Source organism: Apiospora kogelbergensis, assembly GCF_038363985.1.
Source record: "Apiospora kogelbergensis strain CBS 113332 chromosome Unknown utg000001l_segment0_segment0, whole genome shotgun sequence".
Classification (NCBI taxonomy): domain Eukaryota; kingdom Fungi; phylum Ascomycota; class Sordariomycetes; order Amphisphaeriales; family Apiosporaceae; genus Apiospora; species Apiospora kogelbergensis.
This window is the reverse complement of record NW_027117418.1, coordinates 3469528-3485839: the sequence shown is the minus strand read 5'-3', so window position 1 is coordinate 3485839 and position 16312 is coordinate 3469528. Positions and strand designations below refer to the sequence as shown.

At 53.4% G+C, this 16312-nt stretch overlaps 5 protein-coding genes across 5 annotated transcripts; 4 read left to right on the top strand and 1 right to left on the bottom strand.

The window, feature by feature from the left end:
* Nucleotides 1-5457: 5457 nt before the first annotated feature.
* PG998_001094 (uncharacterized protein) lies at nucleotides 5458-6236 on the top strand (the record flags this gene model as incomplete). Its single annotated transcript, XM_066867912.1, has 2 exons — nucleotides 5458-5536; nucleotides 6061-6236. The coding sequence occupies 2 exons, from the start codon at nucleotides 5458-5460 to the stop codon at nucleotides 6234-6236; spliced, it is 255 nt and encodes an 84-aa protein (XP_066736327.1).
* Nucleotides 6237-7023: 787 nt separating this feature from the next.
* Nucleotides 7024-9393, top strand: PG998_001093 (uncharacterized protein; the record flags this gene model as incomplete). Its single annotated transcript, XM_066867911.1, has 2 exons — nucleotides 7024-8611; nucleotides 8669-9393. 2 exons carry the CDS (start codon nucleotides 7024-7026, stop codon nucleotides 9391-9393), a joined length of 2313 nt encoding a protein of 770 aa, XP_066736326.1.
* Nucleotides 9394-10321: 928 nt separating this feature from the next.
* Nucleotides 10322-11403, top strand: PG998_001092 (40S ribosomal protein uS19). The gene is made up of 4 exons (XM_066867910.1): nucleotides 10322-10494; nucleotides 10637-10713; nucleotides 10812-11108; nucleotides 11173-11403. The coding sequence occupies exons 1-4, from the start codon at nucleotides 10474-10476 to the stop codon at nucleotides 11240-11242; spliced, it is 465 nt and encodes a 154-aa protein (XP_066736325.1). The 5' UTR covers nucleotides 10322-10473; the 3' UTR covers nucleotides 11243-11403.
* An 841-nt stretch (nucleotides 11404-12244) lies between these two features.
* On the bottom strand, nucleotides 12245-13165 carry PG998_001091 (uncharacterized protein; the record flags this gene model as incomplete). The annotated part of the gene is made up of 3 exons (XM_066867909.1): nucleotides 12245-12425; nucleotides 12697-12941; nucleotides 13034-13165. The coding sequence occupies 3 exons, from the start codon at nucleotides 13163-13165 to the stop codon at nucleotides 12245-12247; spliced, it is 558 nt and encodes a 185-aa protein (XP_066736324.1).
* A 1051-nt stretch (nucleotides 13166-14216) lies between these two features.
* On the top strand, nucleotides 14217-15173 carry PG998_001090 (uncharacterized protein; the record flags this gene model as incomplete). Its single annotated transcript, XM_066867908.1, has 1 exon — nucleotides 14217-15173. The coding sequence occupies one exon, from the start codon at nucleotides 14217-14219 to the stop codon at nucleotides 15171-15173; it is 957 nt and encodes a 318-aa protein (XP_066736323.1).
* Nucleotides 15174-16312: the final 1139 nt, after the last annotated feature.

Below are 16312 nucleotides of genomic sequence, written 5' to 3'. Positions count from 1 at the left end.
CCAAGCAGCTTAGATTCGCACTATCAAATATACCAACTATATGAGGCACAGCAAGACGATGGCCCCAAGTTTAGAAGAATTCCGTCTGACGCCCCGAAGTTTCCATGCCGGTGACCTGCCTTGGCATCCGAAATCCAGATCTGCTTGGCCATTGCTAAAAGGATGGGCTCATAGAAAACCCCTTTTGCTGTGCGTGGTAGGCGCGTTTGATTGGTATTGGTTGTTTCTTGACTGGAATTGTCACTATTAGCTCCATTCCCGTTGTGATATGGCATCATCTCTCTTTCGTTCCAGCCGCCAGTGACTTGTGGATGCGATTATTAGATGCACCCAAACAGACAGCTTGCACGGCACCCATCTCCCGGATTGCATTATCATTATTTTCTCTTAAGCTGGCAGGATCCTGTTGCTCGACAGCAGCGACTTCTTCGAAGGTTTCCCGCCTGACTGGAGGCGGTGAAGGCTGAAGAGGACGACGACGGGCACAAGGGAAATGCATGTTCATGCGGCACGCCGGATCTGGATGCGAACATTTCCACGCCTCCTCTTCCCTGTTTGCGTGCCTTCTTCTTGCTTGGCCTTCCCAGTAGCGTCCATGTCTCAAATGATTCCCCACAGCCACACCATGATCCCATTGTGGTGAGAGAAAAGCCACACGGCGGCAGTGGTTTAATCAGCCGTCCTCAGTCGATCCGAGAAGGGCCTACGTCAGCTTCATTTCACAACCATCGCCATGCCTGTCCGTATTTGTGTATGTATGTATGTATGTATGCATGTATGCATGTATGCATGTATGTATCCTTTCTGGTTGCCTTGAGAGGCAGGGCACTTGTGTGTATATGTATGGACACAGACCACCACGTGCTCCTATGCCTGGGCGCCATCGCTGATCGCCGGCCGTTATGTGTTGCCGTATTGCGGAGAACTCCTGGCCAAAAACTTGGTCAACTCCCCGTCTCGACTTTCATGCATGGCCATGGAGGTAAATTTCCAAGTCCCACCTGCCATCCTGCGCATCATGGCAGATGAAATGCATTGAAGTTCGATGTTATGTGATCCAAGCATAAGTGCTCCTTCTCCACACGCATTCTATCTTCGATTCTGACCATACATACGTCGCTGATACCTTGTGTCGTCGTGTGCTCGGGAGAATAGGGCGTGTAGTTCGATCATCTGACCTGGAGAAGTCGGAAGCCGCGCTTCAGCACCCCCGGCTTGCGTGAGCCGTCAGGACTCCGATATTGCCGCTCCGCTCGCCCTGCACAATCCGGAACTAGGGCTGTTGTCCGGGCAAAACCATCGCCCCTCTTGGGTAGCTGGATTATCAGTAACAGAACGGGCGTCTTGTTCGCTGGAATATGTACTACGTTTGGGCTGGCCTTTTCTCGCATCTGTCGTATAACTGTGATATACTGGCCTTTCCAGCCTTTCCGATGTTTCGTTATATCGAAGCAATGACAAAAGCGACACGCATGATGCTCTGTGTATCATGCGGGTACGCTACTCTGAGCGAAGTTCGTGCTTCCAGTGCGCAGTGAAGATGCCCAACAACAGCCAAGCTTCTCCTTCCAAGGCCTCGCCATTCCATATAAGTCATTCGGTCATATACCATACAAGGCTACCTCACAGCCCCAGCCATCTAAGATTCCAACTTTCGTACCTGAGCGTACGCCCATCAGCATACAGGCTATCGTTTCCCTCAGGATCACACGCAATCAGACGTCTATGTATGCCAGCGTCGTGAACAGGACCAGACGACGTATGCCCGCGACAGAGTTATTCATCGTCGCCCTTGCTGAATTTGATAGTGAATTTGGACATATGACCTCTGAGGCTGGGAACCTGGCCGTGAACAACAACATATCATGCGCCATGTTGCCAGTACACCACCGAACTGTCTCATTGTGGGCAATAGAATGGGATTCGCTCCCGTGTTTCTCCCCCGGCAAGTCAACGACGCGGGGCTTGATGTACATGAGCGAGATTTCGAAAGCACCACATGTCCCACCCAACGCACGATGGTATCTTGGTATCTACGTCTGCAACCGGATGGTTTTTAGAACGCATTGGATCAGAGTAGTAATGCATTTCATATCTGCCTCCATAGTGGTGTTACACTGGTGCCGATTCGTCACGCCTCATCTGGGTATAGCTGACCAAGATGCCAGCACCATCAAATACTCATTCTCCATGAACATGATACTTCAAGTGACTTGGCCACTTTTGGATCACTAAATCACCAAACTGCCGTAGGTTGGACTCCGATGTTTTGTTTTGAATGATTCATGCATGTCCAAGGGATTTTGGCTTGCATTCTATAGGTGCTATATCAGTTGACAATCCAGCCTGGTAACTTGGATTCTCTATTTCCGGACTGCGATGGCACAGGATATAATTGTGTGATATCGAGGCTAATCTGAGTACGTTTGGGATGACTGACATGTTGCTTTGTGCTCATCAGTCCGGTTCTTCCCACAGTTGGCGTATAGCTAGCGATATTCCCCATGGCGCGGTATTGGCAACCGTTTGCCCAACGTCCAGAGCGATTAACGCTCCAACACGCTTATACTCACACCGAGTATCACATAGCTCAAACGAGGCCCGTCACCGTCGTAATTAGCATTACCGAGTCTCCTTGGCTGGTTAGAGTGAAGGGCTAACACTGTCCCTGCCAGCGTCCCGTCACCAATCCATGTACTAGGGCCACCGAATTGCACTAACAATGCCATTTATACTGCGGCATTAGTTGGAATTTGGTTGCTGATCCTTTCATCCTCATAGGCTTGACTCGGAGGCTCTTTTGTGCCGTGTTAGGAGCAAAGTAGAGTTCACTATTCGATGCATTATACACAAACATACATGTAACATCATGTTCTGCATCAAACATTTGAGCCTCGCGGTACTCTGGTAGGCACTCTCAGGGCATCAAGAAGTCGATTAGTCTCACTTAAGACTTCATCTGACAGACCCCCGACCAAGAGGGCATAGGTCCGCTTGATACCTTCGCGAGGCACACGCTGAGGCACAACCGTGCTTCCATTGATTCTGTGTCCACTTTACGATGAGTCTCAGAGTCTAGTGAACGATGGACATATCCAACCCTCAGCCTCCCAGCGTGGCTGTGCCCTGTTCAAAAGCGCCGTAGGCGCCCTCAGGCCCAGGTTACCGATGCCGTGCGGCAGACCGCTTAACAGGTATTTCTAGCCCAACCCCGAAGCGGGCCGCGTGGACGAGCTCCGACGGTTGGTTCCGTGTTGCCGGGGTGCAGCAGTAATGACGGACCTGGCTTAGATGACAGATATAGATGAGAACAGGCGTCTATCTTGCCATGGGTGGTGGCTCTTAGCCTTCGCAGAAGCAGAAGAGTACTCTAATCACTACGTACCTAGTACGTAGTGGTGATTCTTGGCAAGGCGAATGCACATAGGCCATACAAACCTACATGCCTACCGACCTCTGATGTAGCCTGCAGACCCCATCATGATGCAGATGTAGATATGATGTACTGCCCGACCAATGTGGCTCTGCATCAGGCGGGGAGCTCAGCCTCCGGCAGGGTGTGGCGCAGTGAGATCTTGTTCGGCATCTTATTTTTGAACTCAATCGCACCATCTTAATAGCGAATGAGCATGCAATAAACATGCATACCATATATTAAGTCTCGAGCTGGCCCATCCCTCTGCGAGTCAGCCGGTGACGTTTGGTAGGATTTCATAGGCACACTTTCGAGAATCCATACAGCCCATGTCGCCAACCCGCAGCTAGTACGGAGTACATGTGCAGGTCTCCTTCCGCGGCAGTGCACTTGGTGAGAGAGAAGCAGCCCAGAGAGGCAGTCCAGAGAAGGAAAAAAGCGGTGGCTGGTGCAGACCGGCATTTCTGTCTTTGTACATACTTGCGGACTCCCGATGCAGAACTCGATGCGGAGCAACCTGCCCTGTTGGGGTCCATAGTAAGAACTAAAACGAAGGGCTCTGGACGGATTTGGATGTCTCTGGGACTCTGGGAGGAGACGCCGGCGGCGCGCTACAGCTCCTGGACGGCCCCCGCTCGCCCCTCCCTCCTTGGATCCTGGGGGGGCCTGCATTCGGCACATCGCGATGTTTTTTTTTACATACGAGAAAAAAAGGCAGTCAGATCGAGATGGCGCGGGACGGCGCATATCACACCACCATCCGACGACCTCCCATGAGCGAGCATCTTCACAAGGGGGGCGCATGATCCGATCGAGTTTGGGGCTAAAGAAAGCTCGCCTCGGCTCCGGTTCAATACATGAAAGCGACAGAGCGTTCGTCCCCTCCTGTGCCATTGAATAATGAATATTCCTATCGACGTCAGCGGGGAGGCGGCTTATGTTGGCCGGGCAGGGGTGTCGGGAAATCTCACAGAGCTTTTGATTGGCTTGCGTCAACAGTGGCTTGACTGGAAGTACATACTTTGGGCCAAAAGTCGTGCCACTTAAGACAAGCCGTCAATCGACCGCGCTCTTCCCATGGCACAGAAACCGGATGTCACGAAAGTCAATTATGCGGGCAGCCCAGGTACAATGTCTTTCGGGCATTCCGTGAATGTTGCGGCTTTGAGATATATCAGCTCCGGGCAACAATAGCACCTGCGACAGGGCTGCCTCAGGCGGCATGCGAGAGCAGCCGTCGTATTTGAATATTTACCTGATGACCCGCCCGTTAACAGATATGCAGTCTGACGTTATCAGGGTCCTGCACCCGTCTACTCTCAGACCTGATGGCCCTTCTTTGTCCGATACTGGTCGAGTCTCTGGGGCATCATCAGCTTGTCCTTCGTCCGCAGTGCATACCCAGCGGCCTAAGCCAAGCCACTGCTTGGTTTTGGGAGGATGATCAACAGTTGAAAAGTGCCTTTGTTCACCAGCTATAGATACCGCCATTGGCAATTGGGCTCGGATAGCAAAATGAGGTATGGACGTATTGCAATAGGAGCTGGCTGGAGAGAGGTACCGTTACCTTTCCGAATCCATAGGTAGCATCATAAAACCACCGTTTGGATGTACTCCGTAGCGTTTGCCATTGCGTGTTTGCACAGCAGACAAAGGCCACAAAGCTACCCTGCTATCTGCTACGGCCCAAACCCAGGCCTGCCAACTACGAGCCGATCAACCTTGAAGATGTCATTGGCGATGGCAATCAGCCACTTTCATCTTCTCTAGCAGAGTCGACCCTCCCTCCTAGTTCCACCGCGATTACTCGGCTGCTGCGGTCGCTTGGCTGCTAAGCAGTTGCGGTTAGCTATGAAATGTCGTCGAACTTCTCACTTCGACATTGCTACACCAATACTGTCTTGAACTCGCCTCCCTCCCTTGCTAGATAACGGAATTTGAACTGGACAGGACCGAATTCACCAAGTAGTAGCCGAGAATTGCAATCACTCAAAGCCACCAACGACCGGAACCTGTGGCCACTAGGTCAACACCTCGCCCCAATGGCTGCTGCGGTCTCGAGCACGCTCACAACAGTCGAAGCTGGCCGCTGGCCACTGCGACAAGGGCCCGGGTGTGTAAGTAAGCGTAGGTACCCTGTGTCTTGTTGTATACCAATCGCTTGCATCGGCCGGCCACCAGCCATGGTGATAGTTCTTCAGTGGCCCCTACTTGCAGATCCAGCCCTATCAAACAGAGGGCGAAAAGCGAAGGCTTGGCCTTTGACGTATGGAAGGTTGGGTGCTCGAAACGAAGCCGTGACCTGGGAACCATAGCCGGGCAGGGGTGGGTTTGGAGGCAAGTGTGCAAGTATGTAAGTATATGTAGTACCCCAAAAGCAACCCATGTCGACATTGACGAATTTCTTGCTTGCATGTATGTCGGGGGGGCCTGGTGTGTCTGGAGGGTGTAACGGGCAACAAGGTACCTTTTGTTTTGCAGCGCAACGAGGAGGGAGGAGGGAGTCGCGCTATTGAATTGATCAATCCACTTTCGCTGCCAAAGTTTGGCAGGGCCTGCTTTGACTTGGCAAACGCTTTCGATACATTGTGAACATGGGAAGACTGACGGCCAGGCTAGAATGACACACCTGACACGATGGCAAGAGGTTGCAACATGTCTGTCGACGGGAGTCAATCAACCGACTGACTGGCAGAACAACAAGAGAGGCTCTTGCGGCGCTGGTGCTGCTGGTGCTGCTGGTGCTGCTGGTGCTGCTGGTGCTGGAAAGTACAGAAGCGAACGCCACGAAGCGGCCGAGCTCCGCCTCAACTCAACTTGATCTGTTTGCATGTATTTGTACGTGGACCGGGTACAAACAGTTACCTCTCTTGGCTCATGTTCCCCATCTCTCGCCCATCCTCCCATCCCATCCCATCCCAGCATCCTAGGCATGGGACTGGGACCCGTCAGACCCTCCCGCCAGTTTTAGTCTCCTCTCGACCTGGCCAGTCTGACGCTGCTTGGTCGACCTGACCCAAAGCAGAGGACGGACCCCAGCTTGCTTGCCTAGGGAAAGAGGGAAAGGGCAAAAAAAGAAGCGGGCCAGGGTCGCCCTTTGCCTTTGCTTTGCGTTGCACCACCACACCTGTCTTTCCCACCCCAGGCACTTTTTCCTGCTCAACCACACTCTGTTCCTTCTGCGGCTCAGTTCCCGTCACTCTCGTCATTCACCACCCACGGTTGTTGAAGGCAACGCTGATTAGATACTGCTTGTTTTCCTCACTCTAGACTGTCTTTTCAACTTGAATAGCCCCATCGCCACTGAACCAAAGGCCCTCTCTGCCCATTGTCCCCCTTTCCCAATCGTTTTCTCCCCGAAACAAACCACCAGTCCCTGCCTTTACCTCCGGGCGTGGCACACCACACTTCTGTCCACCCTCAACCTCATTTACAAAGCCACGGTCTTCAGCCACACGCTTCCAGCCTTGTCTAATCCGCCAGTTCGACGATGCTTCGTTGATGCGCCGGACCATTGAAGAGGACCTTGTGAAGCTGTCGCTGGCGATTTAACTGTAGGATTTCAATCGCCTTTTCCTGGCCCGCGTTCGACTCCCCTCCAAGCTCATATGGCGTCGGAGAAGGGTCCAGTCGCGACCGAAGCACCGCTGCTTCCTGCTTCTACCATCTCCGAACCCGCCATTCAACACGACCCCTTCTCCGTGGAGTCGCTGCAGGCTGACGCGACTCGCGCCACGGCTTCCTTGAAGCGCGCGCGGGAAACCACGCCGACGTCGCCCTCGTCTGTTTTCACTTCCCACCTCGGTGCTGACCTGTCGCCATCCAAAGCTGCTCGGCTGATTGGCCTGACATCGAGGCATTCTCCAGCCCCCTTGACCGGCGCTGCTGCTCTTGAGGACGAGAAACGCAGGCGAGAGGAGGAGTACAGACAGCAGGTTTCGGGTGCTAGCGAAAACCCAGCATACAGGATACAATCGGAGCTCATGTCTGCCACCGCGCTTGCCATGAGCAGGCCGCAGGACGCGCCTGAGACCCATGATGCGCATCCCGACGAACAAATAATCGACCACCAAGCAGTCGATGCGATTCCGCCACAAACGGGAGGCGAGTTGGATCAACAGGAACATGTGGAGCAGCCAGAGCACATAGAGCATCATGGACTTCCGGAACACACCGGGCACCATGAGCACACAGGACTTGCGGGTCACATAGATCATTCAAATCATACTGATCACGCCGAGCACACTGAGCACACTGAACACACTGAGCACACTGAGCACACTGAGCACGCTGAGCATACCGAGCACGCTGAGCATACCGAGCACGCTGAGCATACCGAGCACGCTGAGCATACCGAACACCTGGAGCATACCGAGCCCGTGGAGCATGCCGAGCACGCCGAGCATGCCGAGCACATGATGCATACGGAGTCTACAGGACATTTGGACCACGCAGAGCATACGGAACATCCTGATCATGCAGAGCACATGGAGGTCAGAAGCGATATTACCGCCGAGCATGCTACAAATCTGGCTGCTCTGGGTAGCAACGCGGCCCATGTCACTGCCAGCCCAGGACCTATGGATATTGATGGGCGAGGCGACAGGGCAGGGTATGCGCCGCAGCCCCAGGCTCAGATGGAGGACAAATCCAACCCTACGTCTCTGTCGTACCCTGGCATGGTGGCGCCATCAGCTGCGATGCCCGCCCCTCCGCGCACGATGAGCATGCCTATGACGCCCAACCAGCCAGGCGGTCCCAAATCGCCAAACTCCAAAAAACACAAGTGCCCCTATTGCGAAACCGAGTTTACTCGGCATCACAATCTTAAGAGTCACTTGTTGACGCATAGCCAAGAGAAGCCTTTCGTCTGCGCGACTTGTCAGATGCGCTTCCGCCGTTTACATGATTTAAAGCGTCACGGCAAGCTTCATACCGGGGAGAAGCCACATGTGTGTCCTAAGTGCGACCGCAAATTCGCACGTGGCGATGCTTTGGCGCGCCATAGTAAGGGTCCCGGTGGTTGTGTTAGTCGTAGAGGCAGCCTCGGCTTCGAGACGGAGGATTACAGTCACCTCGATGTGGATGACTCTTCCATGACAGGCGTAGTCTACGAAAACCCCAACGAGGCCGACATGACAGAAGAGGAGCGTCGGCGCTTGAGCATGTCTGGCATGAAGGCTCCACACGTTCAAGGTAAAGATGATCTACCCCAAGACTCCATGCATTATTTACCAACATACTTTCCTTCAGGTACCTCTACCGGGCGACTGTATCCGCCGAACGTGGAGCGTGGCTCAAATGCGCCACACGCCCCGAACGCGAGCATATCCTCTATTCCTTCGAGTGGCCCGAACTCCATGTACGGGCAAAGCGGGATGACGGAGAGCCCGAAACCGCTAAGCCCCGGTCTTCAGCCACATGATGGCAATGTTCCGCGCCAGCACTCCCCCAGTCTAACGACGCAATTCCAACAACAGCAGTTCGGCCGCCAACAGGCCGATCGTCAAACTCCATCAGGTTCGTCGTCTCTACCGTCATACCCTGAAGCTCTAGTTGCTGAACTCGTATCAGTTTCCGGGTTTCCTTCCAGTGAAGGTCATTACGTGGCAGCTGGCCAAGCCGGCGCCCCAGGCGCTCTTTCCTCCACCCAGGCGTCTGCGGCCGCTGGGCAGTCCAACCTCAGTGCCGCATCCGCTGCCGTTCAAGCTGCCTCGTCTAGTGCGCCAAGCCAGAATGGCGGCAGTGGTGACAGCACGAGCAACAACATCTTCGCAACCGATCAAGGGGTCTGGGCATATATCCATAGTTTGGAGGAAAGACTTACAGAGACCAACACGCGAGTCAGCATACTGGAGGAGTCGGAGAAGAACCACAAGGAAAGTTATGCACTCCTCGCAGATGAAGTAGCCTCTCTAAGGAAGCAGTTGGAGATGAAGGAGGAGGCACCCGCCCCCGAGCCCGAGACCATCATCTGATGGAGATGACGGCTGGGTCGGCCCCAGGGCTGCATGCTTCCACTATGACGAACATCTGCACGGTCATGATTGTGTTTTGTCGTCGCGTTAGCGGAATTTCTAGGTGTATTGCGCATCGGACCGGGAGTGTGGGTCTAATTCTTTGCCATCGTTTGTCACGTTGATCGGTTTGGCTATCAGCACACTGAAGAGGAGGCGGCGTTCAGGGGTTACGGTGGTTGTGATGTGATCACCTTCATTCCCCCAAAAGTTGATTTTCGAATTGGGTGGGTCGCATTCTTACTCTTGGTCTTTCGTTATTTGTCATTACCAAGCCCATTGAGCCTGGCTTACGGTGTCCCATGCCCGCTGCGGTTTGGACACGGCGTGGGGGACAAATCCTACAGTTCATAGTTCTCACGACATTGATACCAGCGCTGGCCCTCCTGTATTATATAGGCTGCAAACAAAATAGATTACCTCGTGGCAGGACAAAGAGGTTCTATGCGCTCGCTCCCAATATCAACACTGACCTGTCCTACAACTGGCTATTTTCATATCATCGACGATTGCGCCCTCTGAGACCGTCTGTAGGGGCGATCCTTGAATCAAAGACGGTTGACCACCCAGGTGTGATATGATCCATATCAGAAAAGCGCTTGTTCATTGTGTATTGAATAAAGTGAGTAGCTCTCCAAAGCTTGCATTATGGAAGTCTAGCGTATGTGACTTCGTGCCCTGCCAGGTGTTGAAAGAGTAGGCTTCCAATTTAGGTAAGCGGACCGAAGTTATCCCAGGCGCAGCCTCCATTGGCCAGCGATTGGCCAGCAAGCCCCGCTTAAAATGGGCCCCGCCTCGACCCTATCCACCACTGATCACATTCCCCCAGGCCAAAGAAAAAAAGGGCACAAAACCCTACGGGAAAAATTGTTGGCGGCTCGTTCCAGCCTAGTCTGTATTCTTGTGGTGGCAGTCCGTTCCGCTCCATCAATTTTGATCGATAGGACCTCGACACCAGAATCCAACAACCTCCCTTGAATTCGCTCCTCGACCAACCTCCATCGACAAGCGAATATCCTGCAACACTCAATCACCGCAACCATGGCTGACGATCCCGATTACGTACGTGCTTTCAACAGAAGATTCGCCATGCCCATCCCCCGCGCCATCTTCCCGTGCCCGGGGGGAGCGCATGGCCTTCAATAATTCAATCCAAAATGTGTTGATGGGCAATGACGGACTGACCAGGCTTTTTCGAATACAGAACGCTGAGGAGGCCGCCGAGCTCAAGAAGAAGAGACAGTTCCGCAAGTTCTCTTACCGAGGCATCGACCTTGATGCGTACGTGAAACCCCCCGAGATATCAAACCAGTCGCCCGACAAGCACCACCACTGAAGCGAGAAAAGACGAAGCGCCTACTAACACGGTGTTCCCACAGTCTCCTGGATCTCGACTCCGAACAGCTCCGTGATGTCGTCCACGCCCGTGCCCGCCGCAGAATCAACCGCGGTCTCAAGCGCAAGCCCATGGGTCTGATCAAGAAGCTCCGCAAGGCGAAGCAGGAGGCCAAGCCCAACGAGAAGCCCGACCTCGTCAAGACGCATCTGCGTGACATGATTGTCGTCCCCGAGATGATTGGCAGCGTGATTGGTATCTACTCCGGAAAGGAGTTCAACCAGGTCGAAATCCGACCTGAGATGGTCGGCCACTACCTGGCTGAGTTCTCTATCTCATAGTACGTCCCTCTTATTTCACCAGCCTACAGATGATGTTCGCTAGATGACTGACCCCCTCTATAGCCACCCCGTCAAGCACGGTCGTCCCGGTATTGGTGCCACCCACTCTTCTCGTTTCATTCCCCTCAAATAGGCAGTTGCGAATTATCTGGGGGTCCTTGCATTCATGGAAAAGGCGAATGGATTGGGTTCTTGCTTGGTAGTGTGGCCAGGAGGAAAATGGCCTGCACCACACGATGTCACATGCGTCATGATAGATGAATAAGAATCTATGGAACGCTTTCTCTGACAAACGAACTGTCAATCTGGGGCAGTCAATGTGGAAAACAATGCCACTTCAATGGGTGCCGCTATATCAGCTCGTACTCCAACATGAAACGGTGGCGAAATGAAATGAATCAGCCAGCCTTGCCTAGACAACTACTGCGTGCCCCCCCTCTCCCACGATCCCGTCATCGATTAAGCGGAAGGTTGTGTGTGTGTCTTTGTGTGTGTATATATGTGTGGCACTGCAACCCACCCCGATAAATATTAGTCAAAAGTACGTTCTCTACCACATCTGGGTATGGTTGATGCTTGCAACCACACGTTCCGATACCATTAGGCAAGGCCCGAGCCAATACGGTCCCGCGTAGACTGGTTGGCCTTCTCGAATTGTGACTCTGTATGGCCCAGGCGCATGGAATACTCGCAGAACATGCACAGGCTTCGGAAGTTGGGGTTCCATTCCGTAGTTCGCTTGAACTGCAGCATCTCTATCGATCCAGGACCGGTGCAGAATGAATTATTATTCCAGAGATATACGCGCAGTAGAGTGTCAGACCAGTCTAATTGACATGCATGGACGAGTATATTGTTGCCAACTTCCCACAATGTATCTTCGCCTGTGTACGCATAAGCAACGCATTCCAATTGTGTAGAAGAATGTGTGCCATGTGCCCATATCACATGAATTATATCCCTTTTATGTGGCATCACAGAAGGAGCTGCCAGTGTGTTGGATTCCCCGATTCATCGGCTTCTATGTACGAGTTTATAATACAAACACACACAAAGATAGAGAGAGAGACGGAAGACAGTATGTCCAATGGGCGAATGTCTCTCTTCTTCCCCCTCCTTTATCCTTTTGATTGTGCTAGGCCTCGGCCTGAGTGGCTGCTTGGGCGACTGCCTGTGCTTTTGCTGCCTTCTCGGCAAGTTTCTTGGCCTTGCGCTCCTCGTCCGCGAGGTGCGCCTTCCGGTAGTGCTCCGTCACATGGTCAAGGTTGGCGGAGTGGCCAGCGGGGACGTTCCATGGCGAACCAGAGTTGAAGAGCCTGTCATCGAGTCCTTGGTTAGCAAATCGAATCTATCTCCAAATGTTGAAAATCCATAGTGGAATATCGAGAAACTCAGGGGGTTGCTCCATCTCCCTAACCACGTGGAAGTTCGGTCCATGTGATTCAAGACGTCACATTTCTACCTCTATTCCCCTGAGCTCTCAACCGGCTATCTACAAGCACCTTCCTGCCCCAAACTAAGCGCATGTACGCTACCGTTTTGAGCCAAGGGGGAGAATTGGCATTGGAGAACCAAGGGTGTACCTACTCAGGCGTCTTGAGTTCAACATGGGGGCTCTTAGACCCCGAGTTAAGAAAGAGGTGCTTGTCATGGGCAGCCTGCTCGAGGGCGTCGGTGCGGAGTGCGTTGCGGACCACATAGTCCTTGTTGAGGGCCTCGAATTGGTTCAGATACTGGGAGATGGTCGACGGCTCGCCGTCAGCGCCCGGCCGCGAGATGGTGTAGAAGACGGCGGACGTGGGCAGGAGGCCAGCGAAGACGTAGAAAGCGGTCTGTTGTTATCCGGCGTTAGCTAGCTGGTATCCTTTCCCATTCGCTCCTGGCCAAGCGAAAGGGCGGGCAGGGAGAAGCGAGAGTAACGTACGCCGAGGCCTTCATTGACTTCAGGTGCGGCGTGGTGGTCGTGGCCAGAGGCGTAGCCACGGGCGTTCCGGATGGCCGAGGCCGGTCGGATCTTCCGAGCAGCGCAAGCCGCTCTTTGCCTGAGGGCCTGCATGGTAGTAGAGATGGAGTGGTGGTGTCAACTGACGTCGCTTGATCTTCGAATTGCGAGCTCTCTCTCTCTCTCTCTCTCGCGGCTGTTTCTTCGGGAATGCGCAAGTGATGTTGAATTGAGCCACTAAAGCTGAGTAACCAATCAGAGCCGTGTAGTGGCTATGTGGGGATCGTGCGGTTGGGAAGGAGCTTATGTACTCACTCTTACATACAGCCTTACGGCAGCTGCCATACCATCAATCAATTACTCCTTCATTAATTCATTCATTCATCCATTGGGAAGCAAAACCATTATGGCGGTTTCCTAATATACAATATATACAGTCCACAATTCAGCAATAGCTCTAGTTGAATCCTCATACATACAGTACTGTGCCATTTCGGTTTAGCATGTACCTATCTCCGAATTCAAATTCATAAACGGTGCAGGTGTGAATAATTGACCCTAGAATGAACTATTCGAAACCTCTAGAGCTTTCGCTTAATGTTAAAAAAATTCATATTATCCAGACCACCTCTTGGTATTCCAGGCAACAAATTTCATCTAGTCCACCGAGTCGAGTCATCCAAGTAACGGCGCAGGTTTATCTGTTCGGCTTTCGTGGCCTGTTCCACTTTGCAAACTGTCCTATCGCCACTAATTAGTACATAAGAGAGCCCTGGGTATCGGAGCTTATGCGCATAGGTTAATCAACAATACACTTGCATTGCTATAAGCCTCCAAACACCAGTCCCCCTCACACGCATCATGGCTTTTCTGCGGATGCGCTCCATTGTCCGATTGAGCATCGCCTTCCTCCTATTATCATTTGTTGTCTCCTCCATCGCCACAATATCATCCCCTCCAGCGCCAGCTTCTGCTTCTCCATCGGCGGAAGGTGAACTGATATGTCACACTGACAACTCAGCCGATTGCTATCCCAAGGTTTTTTCACCAACTGATGAATTCCAAATCGTACACGATGACCAGGATCTTCCATCCGGGCTCCATGTCCGAATGAACATCTGGACCGGCGTGAAAGAAGCAAAGCTAAACACCCCCGGCGTTGAAGATGCCGCGCTCGAGGGCCTTCCCGTGGAACAGGCCGTCATGGTCGTGGAACCAGAGCTTTCCGAGGCGAAGCCCAAGATCCCCCTCAGGAGCGCCTGTCTATGAGCCTGTCGGTGCCGTCAAGGAGCCCAAGGAGAAGAACCCTGGCTTCTTCCAGGCTCTGGACTCGGTCAAGCTGCATAAGAACGCCGCATTCTCGGCCGAGTCATCTGTCCTGGAGGATGCCCTTGCCGAGCTGGAAGACTTCTCACACGACATGTATTACGGGCAGCAGATGGTGGGAGACGAAGACATCTTGCGGGCTCTCTTCCAACTCGTCACCAAGCGAGATGCCGAAGAAGTGGCAAAACGCTCGTATGCGGACCGCCGCGACTTTTTGGCCGCAACCACTCTCTCTTCGGCTTTGCAGAACAACGCTCCGGCTCTGAAGGCCGTTGAGGAAATATGGGACTCTCTGATGGATGGGCGGGCCAGTTCAGGCGAGCAATCTCTCAAGGATGCCTTCTACAGTCAACTCCGGCCTGGGGCAGAACAGGGGTCGGCCGATGCTTCGAACGAAGCCACCTGGATTCGCGCTCTGCTTGCCGTCGTTGGAAAGCTGTTGAAATCCGATAAGATCCGCGCCGAATTTCTCGACAAGAAGGGGATGGAAGGCTTTCTCCGTATTTTGATGACCGAGGGGCCCGAGTGGGAGCCAGCACGCGCAAAGGTCGCAAGAATCGTCATGGACAACTTCCTAGACGAGAGCGTAGGTGCCAAGATGGGCGTTTGGCCGCCTCGATTCACGACCCAGGTGTACGTTTGCGACACCGAAGGACGTGAGTTTGACGACAGCTGTTGGGTTCTCTATCTGGGACGCATTATCAAGGACAGGCCGCAAGAGGCATGGGCTCAGGAACTGCATTCGATGCTGCAACCCGGCGGAAACACGATGCCGCCTACGCACAATGAGCTGTAACATCATATAGGGGCTCGGATTGTCCAGGCGTTTTATTTTGATATACCCAATGCAGTAACATAACAGTTTCGCACATACACTATCTGTTTCTAATATGCGTTTACATGACGTGGTTCGCGTAAGTGTCAGCCCGAATCATGTGACGTCTGTGTTGCGTTCCGACTCCTGACTCCCCTTTCCGATTTCCCACGGCTCACAAATCGTGGCGACCTTTCAGAGAAGTAGATTCGTGCCGAAAGCAAAACGCGGCCTTGCTCTACTAGCGCCTTATACCAGCACCCAGCCAGTCGTCACTCTTGCCGACCAAGACGTACGCATTTAGCCCCCAATGAGCCCCAAGCGATCAGACGCGTTACACTAGATTCAGGGTGTCTCTGTGTCACGGCAAAAGGCAGAGTGCGACGACCTGATGCAGCTTGCTGTGACGGCATGGCACGAAAGGCTTTACCCGTGGCCTCACGGTCACGGGAGTAACACACGTGCCTCTGAATCTTGTTTTGTAAATACGGTCTCTTTGGCCTAGGCTCTGTGGTAGTAATCCGTCTCGAGCGGTTGGCCGCGGATGCGACCTGCTCCCCAGCGCCAAGACGGGCCTGCAGCGCCAGCGGGAGAGTGTGGGCAGGGTGGTATAGCTCCCTTATCGAGACTGGGTGGTCCTGAAGCAGGCTGGCCACCTAGCGGACATGAAGGAATTTCAAGTGCGGGCGAGTAAAAGGGCGGGTCGGGGGTTCTGCAGGCGCGCTGCCAGAGCCGGAGAACCAATCAGATGCGTGGCGATGCCGTCGATGCTTGGCCCCCGACGACTTCCACCAATGAGGGGCCTAGAAGCAACGACGACGGCGGCTATTTCATACCAACTCATATGCAGCAACACACCACTGAGAGCCCGAGTTTCAGCCTCTCAGATCGCAAAGCTGCGGGAGCCTCTCATTCTCAGACGACGAGTCTCTTTTCTCTTGGGTTCTGGCCTGTTTGACAATCGAACTTCCTGCAGGCACGCGGCATGATCCACCCGCTCTGCCCTCCCCTGTTCGAGGCTCGAGGCTCGAGGAACCACTCACATGGCGACTTCACATGAGTTAAGCGACCAGTAGGTCGAAATGAGAGCGCCTCGAGCTGCAGGAGTCGTGGGTAGACCC

What these genes read in the sequence shown, in the direction of transcription:
- PG998_001092 (XM_066867910.1), top strand. Translation starts at nt 10,474, where the DNA reads ATGGCTGACGATCCCGATTAC. An exon ending in CGAGGCATCGACCTTGATGC is followed by an intron (nt 10,714 to 10,811) that starts GTACGTGAAACC and finishes GTGTTCCCACAG; the next exon opens with TCTCCTGGATCTCGACTCCG. An exon ending in GCTGAGTTCTCTATCTCATA is followed by an intron (nt 11,109 to 11,172) that starts GTACGTCCCTCT and finishes CCCCCTCTATAG; the next exon opens with CCACCCCGTCAAGCACGGTC.